The sequence below is a fragment of the Rattus norvegicus genome, unplaced genomic scaffold (genome assembly GCF_021556685.1).
Source record: "Rattus norvegicus strain SHRSP/BbbUtx unplaced genomic scaffold, alternate assembly SHRSP_T2T unassigned-0000153, whole genome shotgun sequence".
Classification (NCBI taxonomy): Eukaryota; Metazoa; Chordata; class Mammalia; order Rodentia; family Muridae; genus Rattus; species Rattus norvegicus.
The window spans coordinates 12529-37065 of record NW_028238874.1 but is presented as its reverse complement, the minus strand read 5'-3'; the positions used below and the strand labels follow the sequence as shown (position 1 = coordinate 37065).

Sequence of the window (24537 nt, the reverse complement as noted above, 5' to 3'; positions counted from 1 at the left end):
ATAGCACATGCCCTGGAAGGACAAAAGCTACCTACAGGAGCTGTGGTGATGACTCACAGGTTAGAGCATCTGCTTCTCACTCAGAAGAACCACATGGTCCCTAACAATCATCTACAATGGGGAATGCTATTCCCTCTTTTGATCATGAGGGAAATGCACTCAGGAGTGGCCCAGACATACATTTGAAAAAAAAAAGATCCATTGAGTTAAATGATAAAAATAAATATAATCAGCAACAATAAAAAACACAGCATATGAATGATCAAGTGAAACAGCACCTATAAAAACCTATTTCCCAAAATGACGTTGATGGTCATTATCTTTCTGGTTTAATAATATTGCTGTATTGTAAGAAAAACTGAGGCACATGGTTCTCGATTAGGATTATTCTATATTCCTTTGTGAAAGTTGTCATTTTTTCTGCAGCTCTACAGGCATGAGTGTGTGTTACTCAATATCTGGTGCACACAGTCAATAAGGAATGTGTGTTGTAGACTGATATAGACTAGGATGAGCAGAAGACATGAGAGCATGGATACAGTATGTCAGTGATTACATCATAAAGTGTGTTTCCATAAAAAAGTCATACACAAAAGACACCATCACCCTGTGTACCCCTTGGTGGCTTTGAATTCACTGGACCATGCAAAGATCCATATCTAGCTGTCAGTTCTAAGTCTACAGGAGGGGAAAGGACCCTTGAATAAGATGGTCATAAGAGTCAAGAGTTACAAATCAATTTTTATTCATAAGGAATACAATTTACAAAAAACAGGCATAAAATGAACAACTAAAATGGTATAAAAAATGAAAAACAGTAACAAGAATATATAACTATGATATAACAAAAAGAAAACTTCAATGAAAATCATAACCAAAAATATTTCTTAACAGCATTTTCTTAATGAACATTTAGAAACACAGTTGTAGTGCTGTTTCTCCTCTAGGACACGAGATTTCAAGGCAGTCCCCTCAGATGTCTCTCAAATGGTGTTGTCGGTATGAGAGAGGAGAAAGACCTCAATGAGACAGGCTGGCATACGGATACATAAATTTAGGGTCTCTATACAATGAGGAAATTAACTGAGAAGAAGAATATTCTCCCCAAAAAAGTCTTTGACTGTTGAGGATTGTCGTCAGCAGGGAACTCCTGACAGAGAAACTCACTCTTCAGGGGGCTGTCTTCCTGGGATCTGTCCTATTCCATGTCTCCTGCAGTTCCTGAGACCTGGGAGGAGAAGGCAGCTATTAAGACACTGATTTGGTGGGGACACGCATACCAGCTGTCAAGTTGCTGCCTTCTGTCCCTTCAGCTGCATTGCAGAGACAGCACTGATCTTTTCACTGAAATCATTGCTAATATCTCTGCAGCCTGGGGAAAGTCACCAACAACCCTCACAGTACTGTGGGAGAACAAGCTGCTCCTCAAACTTCTACCAGTGAAAACCAAGAACGGGGAAAGGAGAAGAGACCTAACTGGGTTGCAGGAAGAAAGGAGAAGGCCACATGATACTGAGATCAAAGCCAATGACCAGGACTCATTTGCCATTTGCACTTGGTTCTTATCCCTACAAGGTGCTTCCAACCATCACATTACCCCTGTATGACCTTTGTCACACGACCAAGAACTCGTTCAAAACTCTTCATAGCATCCAATCTATGACAGGGAGATGCAGTCATGTGATATGTTATTCCTCTGTCACCATTTCTGGACTGCAGTTTCAAAAAGGGCAGAGAAGTATAATTGCCAATAATTCAGTTTCTGGAGAGTGGTTAACATCCCAGAATACTTGTGCATAGACAGAGCCATGAATAACTCTATCACATGAGGTGGGTGACTGATTGGGTGTGGGGAGATTAGAAAGATGATAGGGGAAGCAAAGATGTATCCAATAGGCAAATGGTATCAGACATTGTTAATCTGACTCAGCTGCTTTTTCCTACCACATTTTGCTGGGTCTGGAGGTTGCTGGTCTTCTCCTGTTCGTCTTCAGCATTCGGGTTCAACTCAAACAAATATCGCTGTAACTCCTTGCTCTCCTGCTTCAATGTGACCAACTTCTTCTTCATACATGCCTGGTCCATCAGGAGCCGGCTGTGCAGGTTGCTGGAAACACACTCTGCATAGTAAGATCCTGAAGCTTCTTCCTCCCATTCCAACTGCCAAATCCCACAAAGTCCACCAGGACCCAGATACCCATAAAGACTTCAAGAATACATCTCCATACATGTAAGGCTGCTGCACAAACAGCAAACGGCCAATCCAGGGAAGAATAAATTGTTCCTGTGACCCAAGCACCAATAAGAGTCCATGTCTCTCCAAAAGAACAAGGGATCTACAACTACCCATGAGAGCCCAATGCATCGGGGCAACATCAATTAGTAGGCGGCAAATAACCACAAGAGAACAGTAGAACCAAGGGAGGTCATGTAAACCATGTGGTCCACACATTGAGCTTTGTTAAACCTGGTATGACCCCAGAGCCGCAGGTTGGCCTAATAACACTCTGATGCCTGAATCAGTGTAGTTCTATCCAGAGCCTTCTAAAGATGCATAGACACTGTGGTGATAACTGACAGTCCCTTATGGAACTGAATCTGAGTCCAAAAGACCCACGGCACAGTGATATTTAAACAGCAGAAGAGATGGGCCCAGAGCTGCAGACCCTCCGGTCCAGAACAAAGAGAGGCAGACATGGCCATTCCACAAGTGATGGGGCCTTCTGACCAGTACTTACCGATAGAAGTTAATCTCCTTCTTGAGCTCCTGAAATTTCTCACGATGTTCAATGTTCTTTGTGTCTAAGTTGTGCAGTAATGACATGACCTCTTTCTCCTTTATCTTCAAGTTTTCATAAAATGGATTTGGCCTGAAGTAGGGGCTGGCCCCAGGAAGATAGAACCCAATGAACATCGAGGTTTAGGATTAGAGGAACTCAGGCTGTGTCCTGTACTACCCCAGCCCTGGAAGGACACTTTCTGAATTCTACATATTTGGATCTTCTTCAGCTTCAGAAACTTGGAATTGTGTGCCCAGGACAACAGAAGCTAAGCACCCAGATAAAGGGTCCCCTGGCTCACATTTTTCAATCAGGAGGGCTGGATCTGCATTCAAACCTGTTATGCTGTCAAGAGCCTAGGCCACAGAGCTTACCCAAACACACACACACACACACACACACACACACACACACACACACACACATCCAGAAACCTCTGATTTCATTTTTCCTGTTTTGACAAGTGGAATGCTACAAGCCGAATAACTAATATTCTAGAGGCAGACAGTACACATAATTCTGGAGATGAGACCAGATATTGCCACAAACTTATAATCTGCCCAAGGCATACAAATGTATAGACAAATGTGACTACACAGGCAAAGAACTGTGCTGTTGAAAGTGGGGCTTCCAAAATAAAGCACTTACACCTCCATGAAACTATTATAAAGGTAAATCCTGAGGTCAAAAAACAGACCCCTAAATTCCAAAGGTGGAGGGATAGAGAAACATATAAAGGTTGTGCATATGCATGCAGACCTGTGCACACACAGACACACAAACTGGGGCACACCCACAAGAAAAAAAAAGTAAGTTCTCCAGCTCAGAAAAAAAGAACCAAAAAAAAAAAAAAAAGAAAAAGAAAAGAAAAGTAAACAGACTCAGAGAATGAGAAAGAGAGACAAATATGGAAAGAGCACAATGAGAATCAGTAGAAATGCATGCACCATTACTGTCTCAGAGTGTAAGGCACAGAGACAAGAAGGAGCAGGCCAGAGCCTCAGGCCTTCTACTTAAGCATTGATATGCACACTGTGGGTCCTGTCACCTAAGGCTGCTGCCAGGAGATGATAGCGTTCAGTCACCTTCCTAGCAAGTACAAACACTCTCCACAAACTCACAGCACCTAGAACCTTGCAAAACTACCACCTGTCAAGGGCTTTCCAATTGTACACTGGGAACTCATGCTCCAGTGACTTTATCCCTGAAATCTTCACTCAGATTGCAAGTTCAGATTTTCAACAGGCAGAATCAGAGAGTCCATTTTCAATCTCACTCCTCAGTAAGGGTCAGGTTCTGAATCTCCTCTCTATGGGAGATGAGGTTTAGAACAAGTTCGTTTGTTTGGAGCAATGCATACCTCTTGCTCATGGATCCACCTGTCACATAAAGGAGGCGATCTGTCAGCTCATTTCTCTCCTTGGTAGTTAGCTCCAGTTCTCTATTCAGCCTCTCCTCTTCCTCGTTGGCCTGCACCTTGTTTAGGACATTTTCAGGGGATGACGTCTGTCTGCAGGCTGCTGTAGGTAGAAGAACACAAGTGAACCCTCATGGGGCGAATGCATAGAGCATACACAGACCACAGTGAGGTCCAAACAGGAGAACATGCTTGGAAGCCAGTGTCACTGCAAGGAGTTTGGTCTATGTGAAAGAGGCATCCTAAGTGGATCACAGTTCCCCCACTACTATATAGAGACCAAGAGATGTAAGCAGCCAGGTGTTCCCTATGCCCGCCCACACAGGCTTACAAGTACCAGAGAGATGCCTTCTCCAGGATTATTATCAGGTACGCAGGCTACAACCTGGTTTCAGGACCCTACCCCTCTGGTTTCAGAAGTCAGATCATCAATTCAGCATCCACAATGACTTGATTGATCAGGGATACTCAGATATCCTACACTGTTACTCTAGTCCAATAACTTTGCATTAAAAAGTCATGTAGGGGGAGGACATGGTCAACAGATTTATTAATTCCCCCTACTGAAATGACAAATGCCCCAGAAGTGCCAATAGGTTACAGGCTCTTTCTCTACCTGCTCCATATAGTTTGGCTACTGTAGAAAAATATCTGCCACACAGAACCTCTAATATATGAAGGTAAGATTGGCCCCGTCAGCCAGAGGTAGTCAAAGGAGTTCTAAGAATATAAGGTCATGCCAGGAGCACAGTTCTCTCCCTCTTACTACTGTCAGATAGTCACTGAATTTAAAGAAGCAATGAAAGTGAAGTACATTGATGCCCTGTTTAATTCAGAAAAGTTATACCCTCCATGACTACTTATGGTGTTATTATATCAATTTAACATACCGAATGCACTGTAAAAGTAAAGACTAGAAGTTCACCCAATAATCGCATAGGCATTGCCATATCCTCCATGTGGTTATGGAGAAACTAATAATGTGAAAACCCTGACTTTCAGGAATTGTGATAATCATGGAATTCAATATCTGTGGAGATGTTCCAGTAGTTGTGGCCCATTGCTATAAAGGCCAGCTGAAGTCCCCCATACTCACCCCTGAGAGGAAGCTCAACATACACTGCCCAGAACTTACTCCACATTCCCCATGTCCTGTGTCCATCATTACCTTTAGGTTTCGTTTGCTTCACTCTAGACTCTTCTCTATCAACATCAACTCTCCCAAAGCGCCTGAGAAGACGGGCAAACATGCCTGTGGATATATCCTTTGGACAGTAAGAGAAAAAGTAGGGAATTGGTTGTCACAACGATACTGGTGACATCACAGGGATTCCAAGGTCTCTCTAGGAGACAATAGAATGTCCACGAAGGGACGGCTGATGTCATGGATAACAGACTTTGCCTCCTTGCTAATGTTCTCCCTGTACTGAGCAAAAGCTGATGGACCCTTTTCAGGGGACTTCCCTGTGGCATAGCCACTGAGCACCACATGCTTCCAAAGCCAAATTTGGCTCTAGGCTTGATTGGAAAAACCTAAGTCATTGCTATGTTTCTAAATGAGTGCTTCCTCCCCAATCCCTGCACAGAAATGTTTCATCCTACCTCAAATTCTCCTCAGTCAGCAATATTACCCATTAAAGATTACTGAGAAATCACACCAGTTCCTATAAGTAGCCAAAGAGGTCTCCTGTCTCATCATGTGCAGGTGCATGAAATCACACCCAGAAATAGCCTGTAGGGTAGGTTGCGATGTGGGTGTGTGTTATAGGTACAACCTGAAGCTTTGTGCTTAACATTTGACAGTTGCCACCAGATTCCTTAGGAGAAAGAATTGCATTCATTATGGTCCTGGCAACAATGTGGTGATCTGTTAGCAGAGGAAACTGAAATATTGGATCCACCAGTGAATGCACCCTCAGGCTGAGTGTGGGGCTCTCCTCTTTGCACTTAAGTTACCAAAGTAGGATTGCTTACAGGCCTCTCTAAGCTATAACGTGTGATTTCATCTGAAAAATAAAATAGTCAGCAGATGTTGGGGGGGATGCAGCCAAAGGAGTAGGACAAGCCTAGAGACATAACTCAGTGGACAGAGTAAGAAACAAGCATCTTCACTCCTGTTTCATGGATCACCCCACAAAACACAAACGCATCTATCCTACTTAAAAAAAAAAAACCAAGTTATTTTATTGAATGCATACACTAATACTGTTTACAGTATTGGTAGCAAAGCTCATATTTTGGTGGCAGATCCATGACTTGAACTATCTTCCTGACAACATATAAAACAATAAATAAATAAATAAATAAATAAATAAATAAATAAATAAGAAAAAACAGAAAAATAAAAAAACACAAAAAGCACAAGCCTTTCATGTGAAGTTACAGAAGAGTGATCCAGTGGTCACTTCTGACCAGGCCATTTTAGCTATGACAGTGTATAGTGACCTTTAATTTGATGGGTCCTATATAAAGCTTTGTGCAATATTGTCATTTTAACCAACCTCATCCAGAACATACATAACAACACAGGATATGATCACAATGTCCTTGCCGTGTATCAAGTTATTTTTCTATGTCCTTGATTGTCAGGCATATTACAGCAACAATCTGAGATGGCTGGTAGACTTGGAAGAAAGTAGATATGAAAGATGCCCGTTTGATATCAGTACAGCCATTTCTTACGAATGAGAATCTTTTAAGCTGGCCCTCGCTTAGCCCCTACACATTAGACAATAGAACAGAAAGTACAGAAAGCACATTCCCACCCACTCTCTAGGAAGCTGCTGGACCATAAGAACAGAGGGTACAGAACATATTTACTGCAGGGCAATTAGAAGACAGGAAACATCTCTGGGAAGCTGACTGACCACTATAGAAGTGAGATGTCCTTGGTACTGAATGCAGCTGTGCTATAGGCTGACATAGCTATAGCCTTTTCCTGGGAACTCCAGAAGAGAAACACCTGCCAAGACAGATATCCTTGGTCCTTGTCCTGGGAACCCCAGGATAAGAAAACATATATCAAGTCAGACGTCCTTTGTACTGAAATAGCTGCATTGCTGTGGTTACAGCCTTATCCCAGGAATTCCAGGATGAGAAACATCTGCCTAGTTATCCTTGGCACGAAATAGCTGAGCTAAGGAAACTGTGTAATCTTAACTGACATTTTAAGCTGTATATATCTGTTGTTTGAGGCTCCTCACATTCCTCCTGTGTGAGGACCGTGTCGAGCCCCAGTGCATTGGTATCCCAAAGTAAACTTCTTGTTTTTACATCAAGACTGAGTCCTGTGTGTTCATGGGGTGGTGATTGTCCTCAGGACTGGAGCGAGAGTCTCCTCTGTCTGAGGGTCTTTCAGATAAAGCTATAGTTGTGGGTTACACACCTCAGCTCTCATTGGCTAATGCTGTCCTCACAGTCCTTGGAGGCCCCTTTGTAAGACTACCTGTTGGAAAGTGGAAGCAGCTTTATTTGAGCTCAAAGTGAACCTGACGAGCAACTTAGAGAACAAGATGGGGTAATTGAGAACCTGTCTAAAACCAGCACTGAAACCCACCCTCCATTCAAAGCATCATCTACCAATTCTTGAATTTTTACCATTCTCTGCCAACCAGTCTTTCATTCAGGAAAGGTAGAAAAGAACTGGAAATGATCTTTGTATTCTAAGGACCTCGATCTGTCTTTCCTTAGGTCCACGTTAAGAACAAATGAAATGGGTATCACCATCTGAACAACTTAGTATCACCTACTCAGCATTTCTAGCCTAATACTGTGCCTATGGCAATCTCAAGCTTCCCTGAGTGTTGCTGCCCCAGCAAGCAGAATGAAGAACTGAGGTCAAACCCCAGCGAACCTTTCAAGGGGTTAGAAGAAAGCCATCAGAGATACTGCACTTCTTTGTCCTTCGATTAAATCAAGATGATACAACGTGAATCTAGTGTGCTATTCAACCATACATCTTCCTCACAACCCCACCTATCTGAGTTCATTGCTTGGCAGAATTCATGCCCCACCATCCTAGATATTTCTTGATTCATTGCTGCCAAGGGCCAGGTTTCCTGAGTTTTGTTTTTTATAGAATTGGGTGTAGTCAATCATAGTTGCCCTCTGTAAGAAATGACAAATATCTATAATAACTGAATATTCTGAAGGTTTTTATACTGGTTTTATTATACATGTAACTATGAAAAGAAAACATACATATTTGATCAATGAAATGAGTAAGATTGATTTAATGAACAGAAAAATGGATGGTACTTCAAAACTTCCATGATTACATATTATCTATTTAATTCCCTCCACAATAGCAAGAAGCGGACATTATTATTTACTTAAACCGAGAAAATATTAATTGTTTGGCCTGCTTTTCTGAGCTTCCTTAAGGTATAGTTAATTGACAGAGCTGTGGTTTAAAATTAGGGTCCATATTGTTCTGTTTTAAATGTGTGACTTTTCTTTCTATTTTTTTCTCCATCTTTATTAAATTGGGTATATCTTATTTACATTTCAATTGTTATTAACTTTCTGGGTTTCCAGGCAAACATCCCCCTAACCCCTCCCCCTCCCCTTCTCTATGGGTGTTCCCCTCCCCATCCTCCCCCCATTACCACCCTCCCCCCAACAAGCCCCTTCACTGGGGGTTCAGTCTTGGCAGGACCAAGGGCTTCCCTTTTATTTCTAGTGGGTGCTGCTCTCCCTGCTCCGTGGGAAGTGGATGGGGGGAAGGCCCGGGCCTGAGGTGAGTTGGAACTGGGGTAGAAAGCATAGGGTCTCCTAGGTGAGAATGCCAAACCACCACTGCTGCTGCAGCCACCATGGAGAAGCCCTTGTTCCTGCTGCAGGGAGGAGAGTCTGGTGGCCACAAGATGGCTGAAGGGGAGCTGAGAGTGGAAAGCTTCATCACCCGCCTGCTGGAGGTATGAGGATATCGTCCGGAAAAAATTGTGCAGATGACTGGAGCAGAAGTCCGAGGGCTGTGTATCACGTCTCGTGAAATCTTTCTTAGCCAGCCAACAGCTGTGAACACAGGTTTCTTTTGGAGCGCAGGCCTGTGCAGGCTGAGAACCTAGGTGGGACAGTTCAAGCTACCCTTTTTCCATGGCCAATCTCAGATCATATTCAGAAAGTATTTCTTGGGCTAAAGAGATGGCTTAGTGGTTAAGAGTACTGACAGCTCTTCCAGAGGTCCTGAGTTCAAATCCCAGCAACCACATGGTGGCTCACAACCATCTGTAATGAGATATGATGCCCTCTTCTGGTGTGTCTGAAGACAGTCACGGTGTACTTGTATATAATAAATAAATAAATAAATAAATAAATAAATAAATAAATAAATAAATAAATCTTTAAAAAAAAAGAGTGTTTCTTCCAAATGAGGAATTTCCAATTTATGGAATTGAACTAATGGTGGAAGTGACACAGAGAGTTAAAGTACAGAAGGAATAATCCAGAATGTCCACCAACAGTTGCTGTCACACCAGGACTTTTAAAAGCTCAGCTGCTAGAGAAGCAATGTAGTCTTTGGTTATTCTCAAGCTTAGGTCTTCTAGTCATTATAAGCTGACCATGACACAAAAAGAGTCATCTATATCAAAATAGAGAATAGTAACTAGATTCACCGCACACTATCACATTACTACTGTATTTGAGGTTCTCAGTTAATATCCAAGAACCTGGAAGAAGCCTAGGTCTTGCTACACATACTTATAATTTATGTCCCCATTGTCAGCTGAGATTCTTCATGCAGCCTGGGGTCAAGGAGGTCATCCCACAAAGCACAAAACACCCATCTCAGATAAACATGTATGGTTTATTGAATCCAAAACATCCATGAATTTCAGGACACAATTAAATGTTGAAACCTAAGGATAATAGATATAGAAGAGAATTAAGATTTCTAGTTCATAGATCCAGTAAACACCTTCAACAAATCATAGCAGCAAACCTCCATAAGGTAAAGAAAGAAAAGGCCATAAAGGTACAACAAGCCTACAGAACATCAAACTAATTGTACCAGAAAAATTCCTCCATTCACATAATAATTAAAACGCTAAATGCACAGATCAAGAAAGAACATTAAAAGGGGTAAGGTATAAATATCTAGTATCAAATAAATTCAGACGTATTTGAATTACAGCAGACTTCTCAACAGAGATTCTAAAAGTCAGAAAATCTTGGGCAGATGTAATGCAGACACAGGCTCCTATATCCAGCATAATCCTCAATCACCATAAAAGGAGGAACCAGGATATTTCATGACAAAACCAAATTTAAACAATTCTTTTCTCTAAGAAAGCACAACAGAGGCTAATAGGAGGAAAACTCCAAGACAATGAACTAAACTATACCCAAGAAAGACCAAGAAATTAATCTTCTCTCAATAATTTAAAAAAAGATAAGCACACAAACAAAATTTCACCTATAACCAAAAAAGAAGAGAAAGCAGCAATCATTGGCTTTAATATCTGACCAGATCCTCTTTCCCTAATCCCCAAGCTCCCAGGGGCCAAACTGCCAGCCAAAGTGTATGCAAGGATGCTCTATGGTTCTAGGTGAGTCCTGTAGCCCCACCAAAGGCAGATCCTAGAGGTGTGAGGTGGGAATGGATATGTGTGGGTGCAGGAGCACTGTCACATAGGCAAAGCTGAGCAGAAATGGGATGTAAGGTTTGATGAGGGGCGTGTGGAAAGCAGGACAACAGTTGAAATGTAAATAAATAAAATAACCGATTAATAAAAAATTGCCAAAAATAAAATAACAAGTAAAAAGGTAAATGAAAATTAAACCAAACCAACCAACCAAACAAACAAAAACCCCTGTAGTGTATTGGCCTAATTCTGCTTGTATTTTAATGCTAATTTGTGGAACTCAGGACTGGTTAACCCCAAATAACTGACCCTGCTCCCAGTTAACTGTGATTATAAAGAAGCCAACAGCCAACAGCTGCACAGCAGAGAGATGGGGGAGGTGAGCTTTGAGGGCTTTGCTAGAGAGGATCATGAGGAGGGAAGAAGGAAGTAGAAATTGCCAAAGAATAAAGGAAGAACATGTATGATGGAGAGGAGAGAGGAAGAGGACAGCAGCCATGGTTAAGAGAGAGGAGAGCCTGGTCCTGAGGGCTGTCCAAGTGGAACAAAAACAGTCAAGATGCTACACAGTCAGTAAGAGCAGCTCTCAGGTGAGCAGAGATCACCAGAGACCCCAGACCAACAAGATACGCAAGCATAACTCCATCCAAACTCCCTCTCAATATCCCGTGTCCTCCATGGGTCTGGCCTCAGCGTGTGTCCTGCGTCAGCACATGTGTCTGTCTCAGCTGACATCACTCTGCCCATCAGCCCGAGCCCCAGGAAACAGCGAGAAACTACAGCAGCCCACCAGAAGGTTTTTTGCTGTGGTTCTATGAAGTCCCAACAAATGCAGCTCAACTACAGAATGCAAGGCAGACCAATGCATGTGTGTCCTTAGTGCAGAACCCTTCATCATGTGTCCTTTCACATGCGTGCTTTAGCAGAACATCCTTTTACCTGTGTCTACCTCAGTTAAATGTTCCTTCACACATCTGCCTTAGCCTTTCACCTGTGTCCACTTCAGGGAACCACTCCTTCAGGTGTAGAATTTCTCTAGATTAGCAAACCGCATACAGAACATTCAGAACAAATCAAGGTGTGTGGTCAGCATGTCCTTGAGCCAAGTCCCTTCTCCTTGTCAGTGACAGCAGGCATGTTACAGCAACAATATGAAATGGCTGGCAGACATGGAACAAAATAGCAAAGCTATTCTGGGGGATGTCACACCATACCAGCCACCAGCTCAGCTGAATTTTTAAGTTTTGATGTTACAAGTGAATATACTTGACCTTCAAAAACTGAGAGAGCCCACTTTTAATATGAACTATATAATCTAGGCCAAGACCGCCTCTAGGGCAAAGGCCCTCAGCCTGTGGGTCGTGACCCACACAGGGTCTCCTATCAGATAGTTTATACTACAATAAAGATTCATTACAGTAGCAAATTTACAGTTGTGAAGTAGCGACAAAATAATTTTGTAGTTGGGGTCACCACAGCATGAGGAACTGTTCTAAAGGGTTGAGGCCATAGGAAGGTTGAGAAACACTGCTCTAGGAAATTATGTTTTCTTTCTCTTTCATATTTTTCAGACAGAATCTCAAACTGTAGCTGAGATTGGCTTGGCTTGGAACATGTGTGTAGTTCATGCTGGCATCAGACTTATGGCAATTCTCCTGCTTCAGCCTCCTACTCAGGAGCCTACCAGGGTGAGATCACAACCACGGGTAATGGGATTGCTGTTCTTGGTTGTCAACTTGAGTGTACCTGGAATTAACTAATGCCAAATGGCTTGACGCCCTGTGAGGGGGATCTCTCTCTCTCTCTCTCTCTCTCTCTCTCTCTCTCTCTCTCTCCTTCCTTCTTTCTGTTTTCCTCTCTTCAACCCCCTCCTCTTGGTCCTCCTCCTCTTCTTTGTTTTTTTGAGACAGGGTTTCCCTGTGTAGCTCTGGCTGTCCTGGAATTCATTTTGTAGACCAGGCTGGCCTTGAACTCAGAGATCCACCTGCCTCTACCTCCTGGATGCTGAGGCTAAAGGCATAAGCACCATTGGATTTTTTTTCTTAATTAAATTTTCTGAAGCAAGAAGACCTAATTGTAATCCAAATCTTGGAGATCAGAAGATAAATCTTTAATTCAGATCTTTTGAGATGGAATGGCCCACCTCTAATCTGGACCACACCTTCTTTTTTCTTTTTATTTTTTTCATCTTTATTAACTTGAGTATTTCTTATTTACATTTCGATTGTTATTCCCCTTCCCGATTTCCAGGCCAACATCCCTCAACCCTTTCCCCTCCCCTTCTATTTGGGTGTTCCCCTCCCCATCCTTCCCCCATTAGCGCCCTCCCCCCAACAATCATGTTCACTGGGGGTTCAGTCTTGGCAGGACCAAGGGTTTCCCCTTCTGCTGGTGATCTTACTAGGCTATTCATTGCTAGGTATGCAGTTGGAGTCCAGGGTCAGTCCATGTATAGTCTTTGGGTAGTGGCTTAGTCCCTGGAAGCTCTGGTTGGTTGGAATTGTTGTTCATATGGGGTCTTAACCCCCTTCAAGCTCTTCCAGTCCTTTCTCTGATTACTTCAACGGGGGCCCCGTTCTCAGTTCAGTGGTTTAATGATGGCATTCAGCTACGTATTTGCCGTATTCTGGCTGTGTCTCTCAGGAGAGATCTACATCCAGTTCCTGTCAGCTTGCACTTCTTTGCTTCATCCATCCTATGTAATATCTGTATAGGTATGGGCCATATGTGGGGCAGGCTCTGAATGGGTGTTCCTTCTGCCTCTGTTCTAAACTTTGCCTCCCTATTCCCTGTCAAGGGTATTCTTGTTCCCCTTTTAAAGAAGGAGTGAAGCATTCGCATTTTGGTCATCCTTCTTGAGTTTCATGTGTTCTGTGCATCTAGGGTAATTCGAGCATTTGGGCTAATATCCACTTATCAATGAGTGCATACCATGTGTGTTTTTCTGTGATTGGGTTAGCTCACTCAGGATGATATTTTCCAGTTCCATCCATTTGCCTATGAATTTCATAAAGTCATTGGTTTTGATAGCTGAGTAATATTCCATTGTGTAGATGTACCACATTTTCTGTATCCATTCCTCTGTTGAAGGGCATCTGGGTTCTTTCCAGCTTCTGGCTATTATAAATAAGTGTGCTATGAACATAGTGGAGCATGTGTCTTTGTTATATGTTGGGACATCTTTTGGGTATATGCCCAAGAGAGGTATAGCTGGATCCTCAGGTAGTTCAATGTCCAATTTTCTGAGGAATCTCCACACTGATTTCCAGAATGGTTGTACCAGTCTGCAATCCCACCAACAATGGAGGAGTTTTCCTCTTTCTCTACATCCTTGCCAGGATCTGCTGTCACCTGAGTTTTTGATCTTAGCCATTCTGACTGGTGTGAGGTGAAATCTCAGGGTTGTTTTGATTTGCATTTCCCTTGTGACTAAAGATGTTGAGCATTTCTTTCGGTGTTTCTCAGCCATTCAGCATTCCTCAGCTGTGAATTCTTTGTTTAGCTCTTAGCCCCATTTTTTAAATAGTGTTATTTGTCTCCCTGAGGTCTAACTTCTTGAGTTCTTTGTATATTTTGGATATAAGCCCTCTATCTGTTGTAGGATTGGTAAAGATCTTTACCCAATCCGTTGGTTGTTGTTTGGACCACACCTTCTGCTGGCTCATATCAAGGACATGGAAAAAGGAAGTTTGCTTTATTAATTTTCCTTCTTCTTCAGGATTCCTGCATGTACTGAAGACCAGCTGAAATATCCAGCCTTATGGACAAAACCGTTGAGGTCCTGGAGTTGCCCCATAAACCACACAAACTCTGACCTCACTTAGACAGGGATGGTTTATTGAATGCCCACTGTAAGACTGATCATCAGAGACGTAGCTGAGAATTTGTCAGGCTAGGACCCTGGATATTTTTCTATGTCAGTTTATAAAGACTAAAATGTGAGCTCATAGGCAGGTGCTGGAAGGGCTGTCTGGTTGTCAGCCCTGACTCAAGCCATTTTAGACAACAAAGGTTCATACTGACTTTTTATCTGTTTAAAGATTTATTTATTTATATATAAGTATACTGTAGCTGTCTGCAGACACAGCAGAAGAGGGCATCAGGTCTCATTACAGATGGTTGTGAGCCACCACTGGGATTTGAACTCAGGACCTCCGGAAGAGCAGTCAGTGCTCTTAACCATGGAGCCATCTCTGCAGCCCTCATATAGACCTTTAATTTTATTGGTCCTACATGAAGCTTATAATTATGAAATTTAAGATTAAGAAACCTCACAACATAAAGAACTTCCTTCCAGTGGTTCGGGAATGGGTGGGTGGGGGAGCACCCTCAAGGAGGCTGGGGAAGGGGGTGGAATGCAGGGTTATTGTAGGGGAAACTGGAAAGGGGGTTAACATTTGAAATGCAAATAAACAAAATAACCAATAAAAAAACATACACAAGTTATGTGATCATTCCTGACCCTGCTCTGAGTTAAATTATTTTCAGACAACCATGACAGGCAGACATATTACAGCAAGAATATGAACTATCTGGCAGGCATGGAACAAAACGGCTACAGCTATGCTAGGGGGATTGGCTTCAACAGGGGCAACTACTGCATTTTAGACCTTCCATTCCTTGTTGAATTAGCTGTACCACAGCCTATAAACCATTCTAATAAATTTTCTTTCTCTATATACAGTCATTCTAGGAGGGATGATTGGTTATGCATTGTTAAATGCAATGCTGATCACGAAACCCCATCACTTCCACAGCAATATGCAAGTGTAAGTAAGTTACTGAACAATTGAACAGAAATTAAAATTTACTGCATTTATTGCGTGTATCAGAAGGCATAGGGAACACCTGGCTGCTTATATCTCTTGGTCTCTATAGAGTAGTGGGAGAACTGAGACCCACTGAGGAGGTCTCTTAAGCGAAGACCAAACTCCTTGCAGTGACACTGGATTCCAGGCTTGTTGTCCTGTTTAGGCCTCACTGTGGTCTATGTACACTCTATGCATTCTCCCCATGCAGGTTCACATGGACTGAACTCAGAAAGCTGGGGTTGGCAGAAAGATGCATGGTTAAATAGCCCACCAGGTTCACATTGTATCAGCTTGATTTAATCTAAGGACAAAGAAGTGGAGTTTCTCTGATGGCTTTCTTCTAACCCCTTGAAAGGATCACTGGGGTTTGACCTCAGTACTTCATACTTCTTGCTGGGTCAGCAACACTCAGGGAAGCTTGAGATTGCCATAGGCACAGTATTATGCTAGATATACTGAGTAGATGATACTAAGATGTTCAGATGGTCATACCCATTTGCATGAGTTCTTAATGTGCACCTAAGGAAAGAGAGATCAAGGTCTTCAGAATAGGAAGATCATTTCCAGTTCTTTTCTACAATTCCAGTCTGAAAGACTGGTAGGGAGAGAATGGTAGATAATCAAGAATTCATAGATGATGCTTTGAAGGAAGTGTGGGTTTCTGTGCTGGTTTAGACAGGGTCTCAATTATCCCATGTTGCCCTCTTCCTACCTGGCCAGGTTCACTTTGAGCTCAGATAAACCTGCTTCTACTTTCCAGTAGACAGTCTTACAAGAGTGGCCTCCAGGGACTGTGAGGACAGCATTAGCCTTTGACAGTTGAGGTGTGTAACCCACAACTATAGTTTTAGCCACTTTGTTCCATGTTTACCAGCTATTTCAGATTGTTGCTGTCTATGGCTGACAATCACGGACACAGAAAAATAACCTGATAGAGAGCAAGGACATGGTGATCACATCCTTTCCTGTTCTGTATGTTCTGGATGAGGCTTGTTAAAATTCCAATATTGCAGAAAGCTTTATATAGGACCCATCACATTAAGCATCCCAGTGCACTGTTCTATCTAAAATGGCCTAATCAGAACTGACCACCAGATCACACTTCCTGCAATCCTCATATGAGAAGCTTGAGCTTTTTGTTTTGACTTTTTTCTTTCTTTCTTATTTTTTGCTGTATAAGTTGAGAGGAAGATATTTGGGGCCATGGATCTGCCCCCAAAATCTGGGGTATGGATCTGATCAATCAGTGTTGGTGTGTGCACTCAATACAGTATCCATTTTTTACTGTGACAGGTGCTTTTGTGTTTGTGGGGAAGCCCATGACCCAGAGCACAAGTGCTGGGTCCTTGCTCTATCCACGTAGTGATGTGTATAGCCTCGTCCTACACCTTTATCTGCACCCCCTATATCTCTTGACTATTTTATTTTTCTGATAGAGGCTCAGCTTCTGATAGAAGGCCTGTCAGCAGTGCTCCTTTGGCGACATTGGCGCAGAAAGGAGAACCCCACAAGCAGCATGAGGTTCCCTTCATTGGTGGCTCCAATATTGCACTTTTGTCCGCCAACTGGTCTCCACACTGTTCCTAGCACCATAAAGACTTCAACTCTTTTAACTAAGGAATTTTCTGGCAATTGTCAATTGCTAAGCACACGACTTCATGAGTGTTCCCCTAACACACGCCCATGCTGTAACCTACCATGCAGACTATTTCTTGATGTGATATAAAGCACCTGTACATAATGAGACAGGAGAACTTTTGACTGCATATTCAAGCTGGTATGAAATCTCAGGAAGTTTTAATGGCTAACATTGGTGAATGAGGACAATTTGAGTTAGTGAGACATTTTTTGGGAAAGATTTGAAAGGAAACATTCATTTAGATGCATAGGAATTACTAAGGTTTTATAATCAAGCCTTGAGGAAAATTTGGCTTTGGAAGCAGGAGATGCTCAGTGGCTCTCCCCAGGAAAGTCTCCTGGAAAGGGCACCTCAGCTTATGCTCAGTACAGGGAGAACATTAGCAGGAGGCAAAGTCTGCTCCCCATGACATCAGCTGTCCCTTCTTGGACATTCTATTGTCTCCTAGAGAGTTCTGGCATCCTCTGTGATGTCACCAGTGTTGTAGTGACGACCAGTGCCCTAGTTTCTCTCAGTCTGAGTCTGGCGGTTACAAGCTAAGACATGTTTTCCCGTCTTCGCAAGCGTTTTGGGAGGGGGAACATCGATTGTGGAGAGACTAGAGTGAAGGAGTCTGGCCTTTCGTCTCAAAGTAATGATGGACAAAGACAGCACTTCTGGGGAATGTTGAGTAAGTTCTGGGCAGTGTATTTTGAGCTTCCTACCGGGGGGCTGCAGGCTTAAGCTGACCTTTCTAGCAATGGGCCACAACAACTGGAGCATCTGAAAAGGAATTGAATTTCCATGAATATCACAATTCCTTAAAGCCAAGGATTTCAGAACTTTAGTTCCCATCCCCACTGGGAGGATATGGTAAGGCCAATGCTATTATTCTGTGAACTTCTGGTCTTTACTTTTCAGTGCATTTGTTATGTTACATTGATATAATAACACCATCAGTATTCATGGAGGGTCCACCTTTTCTGAGTTTAGACAGGGCAGCAATGTATTTCACTATCACTGCTTCTTTAAATACAGTGGATATCTGACAGTAGTAACAGGGAGAGATTGTGCTCCAGGCAATAACCTTATGTTCTTAGACCTTCTCTGATTTCTTCTAACTGGCAGGGTCATCGTTTGCTTTATATATTAGAGGTTGTATGTTACAAAAATTTTTTTTCAATACCAAAACTATTTGGAACGTGTAGACCAAGATTCAGCCTGTAACCTATTCACACTTCTGGGGCATTTGGTATTTCTCATAGGGACACTGATAAGTCTGTTGAACATATCCTACCTGGAAATGCGTTTTAAATCCATGTTTCTAAAATACCAAAAGTATTTGGAACATGTGGACCAAGATTCATCCTGTAACCTATTGGAACTTCTCGGGCATTTGGTATTTCAAATAGGGGAACTGATAAGTCTGTTGACCATGTCCTCCATGGAAATGTGTTTTAAATCCAAAGTTGTTGGCCTAGAGTATCAGGGTAGGACATCTGAGTGTCTCCAATCACTCAAGTCTTGTGGATGGTGAATTTATCATCTGAGTTCGAACCCACAGGGGTGAGGGTCCTGAAACCAAGCTGTACCCTGTTCAGCTGATGATAATCCTGGAGAAGCCATCTCCGTGGTCCATGTAAGCACCTGATGTCCGGCATAGGGAACACCTGGCTGCTTACATCTCTTGGTCTCTATAGAGTAGTGGGAGAACTGAGATCCACTGAAGAGGCCTCTTAAGCATAGACCAATCGCCTAGCAGTGACACTGGGTTCCAGGCTTGTTCTCCTGTTTAGGCCTAACTGTGGTCTATGTACACTCTATGCATTCTCCCCATGCAGGTTCACTTGTGTTCTTCTACCTACAGACGCTGGGAGAGAAACATCATCCCCTGGCACTGAACTAAGCGAGAATCAGGCCAAGAAGGAAAAGGAGAGGCTGATTAAAGAGCTGCAGCTCATTACCGAGGAGAGAAATGACCTGAGAGATCGCCTGAGGTTTCTGACAGAGAGATCCATGAAGAACAGGTATGAATCGCTCCAAATGCTCTTGTTTCATTCCTGGGTCTGCAAGGTCACCTTCATCTTATCCTATTAAGGTTTTGGGTTCTAGAAAGCTGTGCCTCCCTAACCACCCTGTGCTAAACCTCACCTCCCATATAGAGGAGATTCAGAACCTTGACCCTTCCTGAGGAGCGAGATGGAAAATGGACTCATCTGCTTCCATTTATTGAAAAGCAGATCTTGTGGTCTGAATGAAGAATTCGGGGATAAAGTCAGGGAGAGTGAGTGTCTAGTGTGCATTTGCAAAGCCCTTGACAGATGGTGGCTTTGCAAGATTGTAATTGCAGTGAGTTTATGGTGAGTCTCTGTACTTGCTAGGCAGGGGACTGAGTGCTGGAAGATCCACGCAGCAGCCTGAGGGGCCTGGTACCAAACTGTTCATCTCAATGCTTGAGTAGAAGGTCTCAGGCTCAGGCCTGTTTGTTATTGTCTGTGTGTCTTGCCCTCTGAGACAGCAATGGTGGATGCATTTCTCCTGGTTTTCACAGTACTCTCTGTTTCCATATTTCTCTTTCTCTTTCTCTGACTCTGTTTTTACATTTCTCTTTTTTGTGGGTATTTCTCAGTCTGTGAGTCTGTATGTGCATACATCCAAATGCATATGTACAACATTTATATGTTTATATTTCCCTCCACACTTGGAATCTAGGGGTCTATGTCTTGGCCTGAGTATTTACCTGTAACACATTCATGGTGATGTGAATGCTTTGTTCTGGGAGCCCCACTGTCAACAGCACAGTTCTTTGACTATGTGGCCACGTTTGTCTGTTTATTTGTATTCCTTGTGCAGATTATAATTTTGTGTTGATATAAGGTCTGTTATCAAAACAGGAGAAAAGAAATCACCGGTTTCTGGGTGTGTTGGGGTGGGGGAGCATGGAGAGGTGTGGCCGAGGCTCTTGATAGCTTAACTGGCTTGACTGCAGATTTCCTCTTGATTGAACAAAGGGAGCCAGGGAAGCCTCCATCTGGATGCCGAGATTCTGGTGTCCCGGACACAGAAAAACACGTTTCTGAAGCTGAAGAAGATCCAATATGTAGAATTCAGAAGGTGTCCTTCCAGGACTGGGGTAGTACAGGACCCACCCTGAGCTCATATATTCCTAAATGCTGATGTTCACTGGATTCTATCATTTGGGGCCAGGCCACACTTCAGGCCAAATCCATATTATGAAGACCTGGAGAGAATGGAGGAGGCGGTCATGTCAATTCTGCACAACTTAGAGATGGAGAACACTGAGATCCATGAGACCAACCATAAGCTGAAGAAGGAGATTACCTTCTCTAGGTAAGTCCTGGTCAGAAAGCCTATCACCTGTGGAATGGCCATTTCTGACTTTCTTTGTTCTGGATTGGACGGTCTTCAGCTCTGGTTCTATCTCTTGTGCTGTTTACACATCAGTGTGCCAGGGTCATTAGGACTCAGTTTTCAGTTCCACAAAAGACTGTTACTCATCCCAGGATTGTCTAGGCATCTTCAGAAGATAGAACAGCACTGATTGAAGTCAGCAGGTTATTAGGCTGACCTGGACCTATGGTGTCATACCAGGTTTTACAAAACTCAGTGTGTGGACCACATGGTTAGCATGACCTTCTCTTGGTTCTACTGACCTCCTTTGAGGGTGTTTCCCAACTACTAATTGATGTTGCCCCCATGCATTGGGCTTTCATGGATAGTTGTAGATCCATGTTCTTTTTGAGAGATGTGGACACTAATTGGTGCTCAGGCCAAACAAATAATTTATTCTTCCCGGAATTTACTCTTTGTGGTTTGTGCAGCAGCCTTATACGTATCAAAATGAATTCTATTAAGTCTTCATGGGTATCTGGGTCCTGGTGGAGTTAGTGGCACTCGGGAGTGGGAATGGGAGAAAGGGGCAGCATGATCTTACTATGCAGACTGTATTTCCAGAAACCTGCTCAGCCAGCTCCTGATGGAGAACACATGTAGGAAGGAGTTGGTCCCACTGAAGCAGGAGAGCAAGGAGGTACATCTTGATTGTGCACTGAACCAGAAATATTTGGTTGACTTCAACAAGAAAGATAAAGACCAGCAACGTCCAGACCCAGCGTCATCTGGTAGGGACGAGCAGCTGTGTTAGCTTAAAAATATCTGATAAAGGTTGCCAATTTGATACATCTTTGCTCTCTCCTACCACCTTTCTAATTTACACTCACAACCAGCCAACCACCTCATGTAATGGAATTGTTCATTGCTCTGCCTATGCACAAGTATTCTGGGAAGCCAACCACATTTCAGAAACTGAATTATTTTGCAAGTATATTTGTCTGCTCTTTTTGAAGCTGCAGTATAGAAATGGTGACAGATTAATAACATACCTCATTATTGCATATCCACGTGATAGATTGGATGCTCTGTAGAGTTTTGAACAAGTTCTTGGTTCTTTGACAAATGACACTCTGTGGTCATGTGACTTCTTGTGTAGGAAGCACCTTTGCGGGATAAGAACAAAGTGCAAATGTCAAATTAGTACTTGTCATTGGTTTTAACCTTGGTGACATATGAACATCTACTTTCTTCCTGCCAACCCAATGAGGTTCCTTCCATTGCCCTGTTCTTGGTTTGCACTGGTATAAGTCTGGGTCCCATATTGGCAGCCCACATTACTTTGAGGCTCTCTGGAGATTTTGCCCTTCCCAAAGAGTTAGCAACAATGATATCAGTTAAAAGGTCCATGTTGACTGTCCAATAGAACTGAGATGGTAGTAGGCAGCCTTCCGACAGCTGCCTTGCATTTCACCACCAAATCAGTGTCTGAAAAACTGCCTTCCTCTCCCAGGTCTCAGAAAGTGCAAGAGAGCTGGAATTGGACACACAGCAGTAAGAAAGCTTCCTGAAGAATAAGTTGCTTTCTCAGGAGTCCCTGATGACAAATATCCTGAATGGTAACAAATTTTTTGGATGAGTATTCTTCCTCAGAGTTAATTTGTCATTGCTTAGAGACCCTAAATTTATATACCACTAAGCCAGCCTGACTGATTGAGGTCTTACTTTCTTCTCAGAAAACAGCACTTGAGAGACAACTTGGGGGACCTCCTTTCATTATGTGTGCAAGAGGAGAAACAGCAATACATCTGTGCTTCTAAATGTTCATTAAGAATGTGCTGTTTAGAAATATTTTCGTTATGATTTTAATTGAAATTTTCTTTTTGTTGTTTCATATTTATATGTTCTTGTTACTGTTTTTATCTTTTCAAATATTTTTAAATATTTTAATTTATTTGTTTTAATCCTGTTTTGTTGTAAAAATGAATTCCTTATGAATAAAAATTGAATTCTATCTCTTGACTCTTAAGACCATCATTCTTATTCAAGGGTTCTGTCCCCTCCTGTGGACTTAGAACTGACAGGTGGAGATGGATCTCTGCATGTTCCATGGATCCTGGGCTAATTAGTGAATTCAAAGTCACCAAGGGGTACCCAGTGTGACAGTGTCTTTTGTGTGGATAATGTGGCTGTTTCTCGGACACACACTTTATGAAGTAATCACTGACATGCTTTACCCAATTGTTAGGGTCCATGTGGTTCTTCTGAGAGAGCAGCAGATGCTCTACCCTGTGAGTCATCACCACAGCTCCTGCAGGTGCTTTTGTCCTTCCACATCATGTACTGTATTAGGTGGACAGGATCACCTCCAATCAAATAAAGAGATCTCAGGAGATGTGTATTCACAGGAAATTTACTGAGCTGTGCATGCTCAATGTGTTAGCTTGCCAGCCATCCCTACAGGGCTCTGGTGTTCCCACTGCTCATTGTGGGTCAGGATCATCCTGCAACATCACTTAGTGTCCATATTAGAGCAGATCTTTCACCTATTATCAATGATGACCATATTTATTCTGCACATCTGACAAAATACAGATCGAAATTAGCTTCCTGTTGGCCAGATTGGCATAATGAGTTTTTTGATTGTTAGCATGAAAATTATTTTAATCTAAGCAGTTTAGGGAAGAACCTCAAGGACACCCATAGTGAATGCAGCCTGCAGCTGTGAACACAGGTTTCTGTTGGAGAGCAGGCCTGTGCAGGCCCAGAACCTAGGTGGGACAGTTCAAGCTACCCTTTTTCCATGGCCAATCTGGGATCGTATTGAGAATGTATTTTTTCCAAGTGACTGATTTCCAATTTATGGAATTGAACTAACTTACTGAGAATGGAGGTGACTCAGGAGTTAAAGTACACAAGGACCAATCCAGTATGTCCACAAAAGCTTGCTGTCACCCCAGGGCTTTTAAAAGCTCAGCAGCTAGAGAAGCAATGTAGTATTTGGTTATTCTCATGCTTGGGTCTATTCATTCAGTATAAGCTGAACATGACACAAAAGAGTCATCTGTGTCACAATAGAAGCTAGTTGTAACTAGATTCCCCCCACACTATCACATCACCACCGTATTTGAGGTTCTCAGTTACTATCTAAGAACCTGGAAGAGGCCTGGGTCTTGCTACACAAACTCATAATTTATGTCTTCATGACACTGTGTGCTTTGTTCTGTTGATGCTACCATTGGCATACAATACCTTGGATACTTTGTGCTGACATTTGTGACATGAGACAATAGTTCATGTCATCCTAACCTGCATAAACTGTCCTTAGAGTACGGTGTAGTCAGAGGGGCCTTTTTTTTCTCTCTGAATTTTCAAAATATTTCCAGTCTTCAGACAAGTCTTCAGCCATTGTCCAGTGCCTGTCTTGAGATGTCCACATTGTCTCCTGGGAGTATTCATCCAGCCTGGTCTGTAATTTTGTAGAAGAGTAATAGGGTTCCAGCCCTAGGATTTAATTCAGTGTGATTGTACTTTCCAAACATGGTCAAAGCCCTACATTCCACCATAGCCTGTGTGCTTTAGAGAAAGAAAATAAAGAACCACATTGCACTTGAAATTTCTCCTCCAACAAAAGGAGAGCCTGCATAGGGCCTTTAAGTAACTCTAAGTCCCAGCTTCTGCATAACTCCCTCCATTGACTCCATTATTGGTGTATTTTCATTACTGCTCACTTTATTTTTGGTGTGCAAAGAACGTGTACCATGTCAGTAAAGTGTGTGTGTGTGTGTGTGTGTGTGTGTGTGTGTGTGAGAGAGAGAGAGAGAGAGAGTGAGAGAGAGAGAGAGAGTTTGTGTTTGTTTGTGTTTCTGTGCAGATGTTTGTGTATGTTCATCCATGAACTCACTATCAATTTTCATAAAATGACTTAGAAGACTGTAATGAAAACTGTCGAGGTGCATGCAGACGTGTGTTA

General features: G+C 42.6%; 2 protein-coding genes across 4 annotated transcripts; one reads left to right on the top strand and one right to left on the bottom strand.

Annotated features, from left to right (window-relative positions):
• Positions 1-723: 723 nt before the first annotated feature.
• LOC147997412 (disks large homolog 5-like) lies at positions 724-24068 on the bottom strand. Of its 3 annotated transcripts, XM_087601591.1 has the most exons (6): positions 23874-24068; positions 21617-21730; positions 4141-4300; positions 2739-2882; positions 1945-2107; positions 724-1228 (listed from the first exon to the last, which is right to left on the bottom strand). In XM_087601591.1, the coding sequence occupies exons 3-6, from the start codon at positions 4149-4151 to the stop codon at positions 1199-1201; spliced, it is 348 nt and encodes a 115-aa protein (XP_087457717.1). In that variant the 5' UTR covers positions 4152-4300; positions 21617-21730; positions 23874-24068; the 3' UTR covers positions 724-1198. The 3 variants fall into 3 exon arrangements, 2 of the variants coding, with proteins under 2 accessions (XP_087457717.1, XP_087457716.1); XM_087601590.1 differs by lacking the exons at positions 21617-21730; positions 23874-24068 and adding an exon at positions 5366-5505; XR_015647897.1 differs by lacking the exons at positions 724-1228; positions 1945-2107; positions 2739-2882; positions 4141-4300; positions 23874-24068 and adding an exon at positions 23447-23515 and having other exon boundaries at positions 21681-21730.
• Positions 17753-22587, top strand: LOC147999300 (disks large homolog 5-like). Its single transcript, XM_087601589.1, has 6 exons — positions 17753-17904; positions 19081-19240; positions 20421-20564; positions 21189-21355; positions 22078-22183; positions 22301-22587. Exons 1-5 carry the CDS (start codon positions 17778-17780, stop codon positions 22140-22142), a joined length of 663 nt encoding a protein of 220 aa, XP_087457715.1. The 5' UTR covers positions 17753-17777; the 3' UTR covers positions 22143-22183; positions 22301-22587.
• Positions 24069-24537: the final 469 nt, after the last annotated feature.

Coding starts and splice junctions, on each gene's coding strand:
- LOC147997412 (XM_087601590.1), bottom strand. CDS start 5,447: ATGTTTGCCCGTCTTCTCAGGCGCTTTGGGAGAGTTGATGTTGATAGA. Junction 4,301..5,365: donor GAAGCAAACGAAACCTAAAG/GTAATGATGGAC, acceptor TTCTACCTACAG/CAGCCTGCAGACAGACGTCA. Junction 2,108..2,738: donor AAGGAGATTAACTTCTATCG/GTAAGTACTGGT, acceptor GTGTGTTTCCAG/CAACCTGCACAGCCGGCTCC.
- LOC147999300 (XM_087601589.1), top strand. CDS start 17,778: ATGTTTTCCCGTCTTCGCAAGCGTTTTGGGAGGGGGAACATCGATTGT. Junction 19,241..20,420: donor GAGAGATCCATGAAGAACAG/GTATGAATCGCT, acceptor ATTTGGGGCCAG/GCCACACTTCAGGCCAAATC. Junction 20,565..21,188: donor AAGGAGATTACCTTCTCTAG/GTAAGTCCTGGT, acceptor CTGTATTTCCAG/AAACCTGCTCAGCCAGCTCC.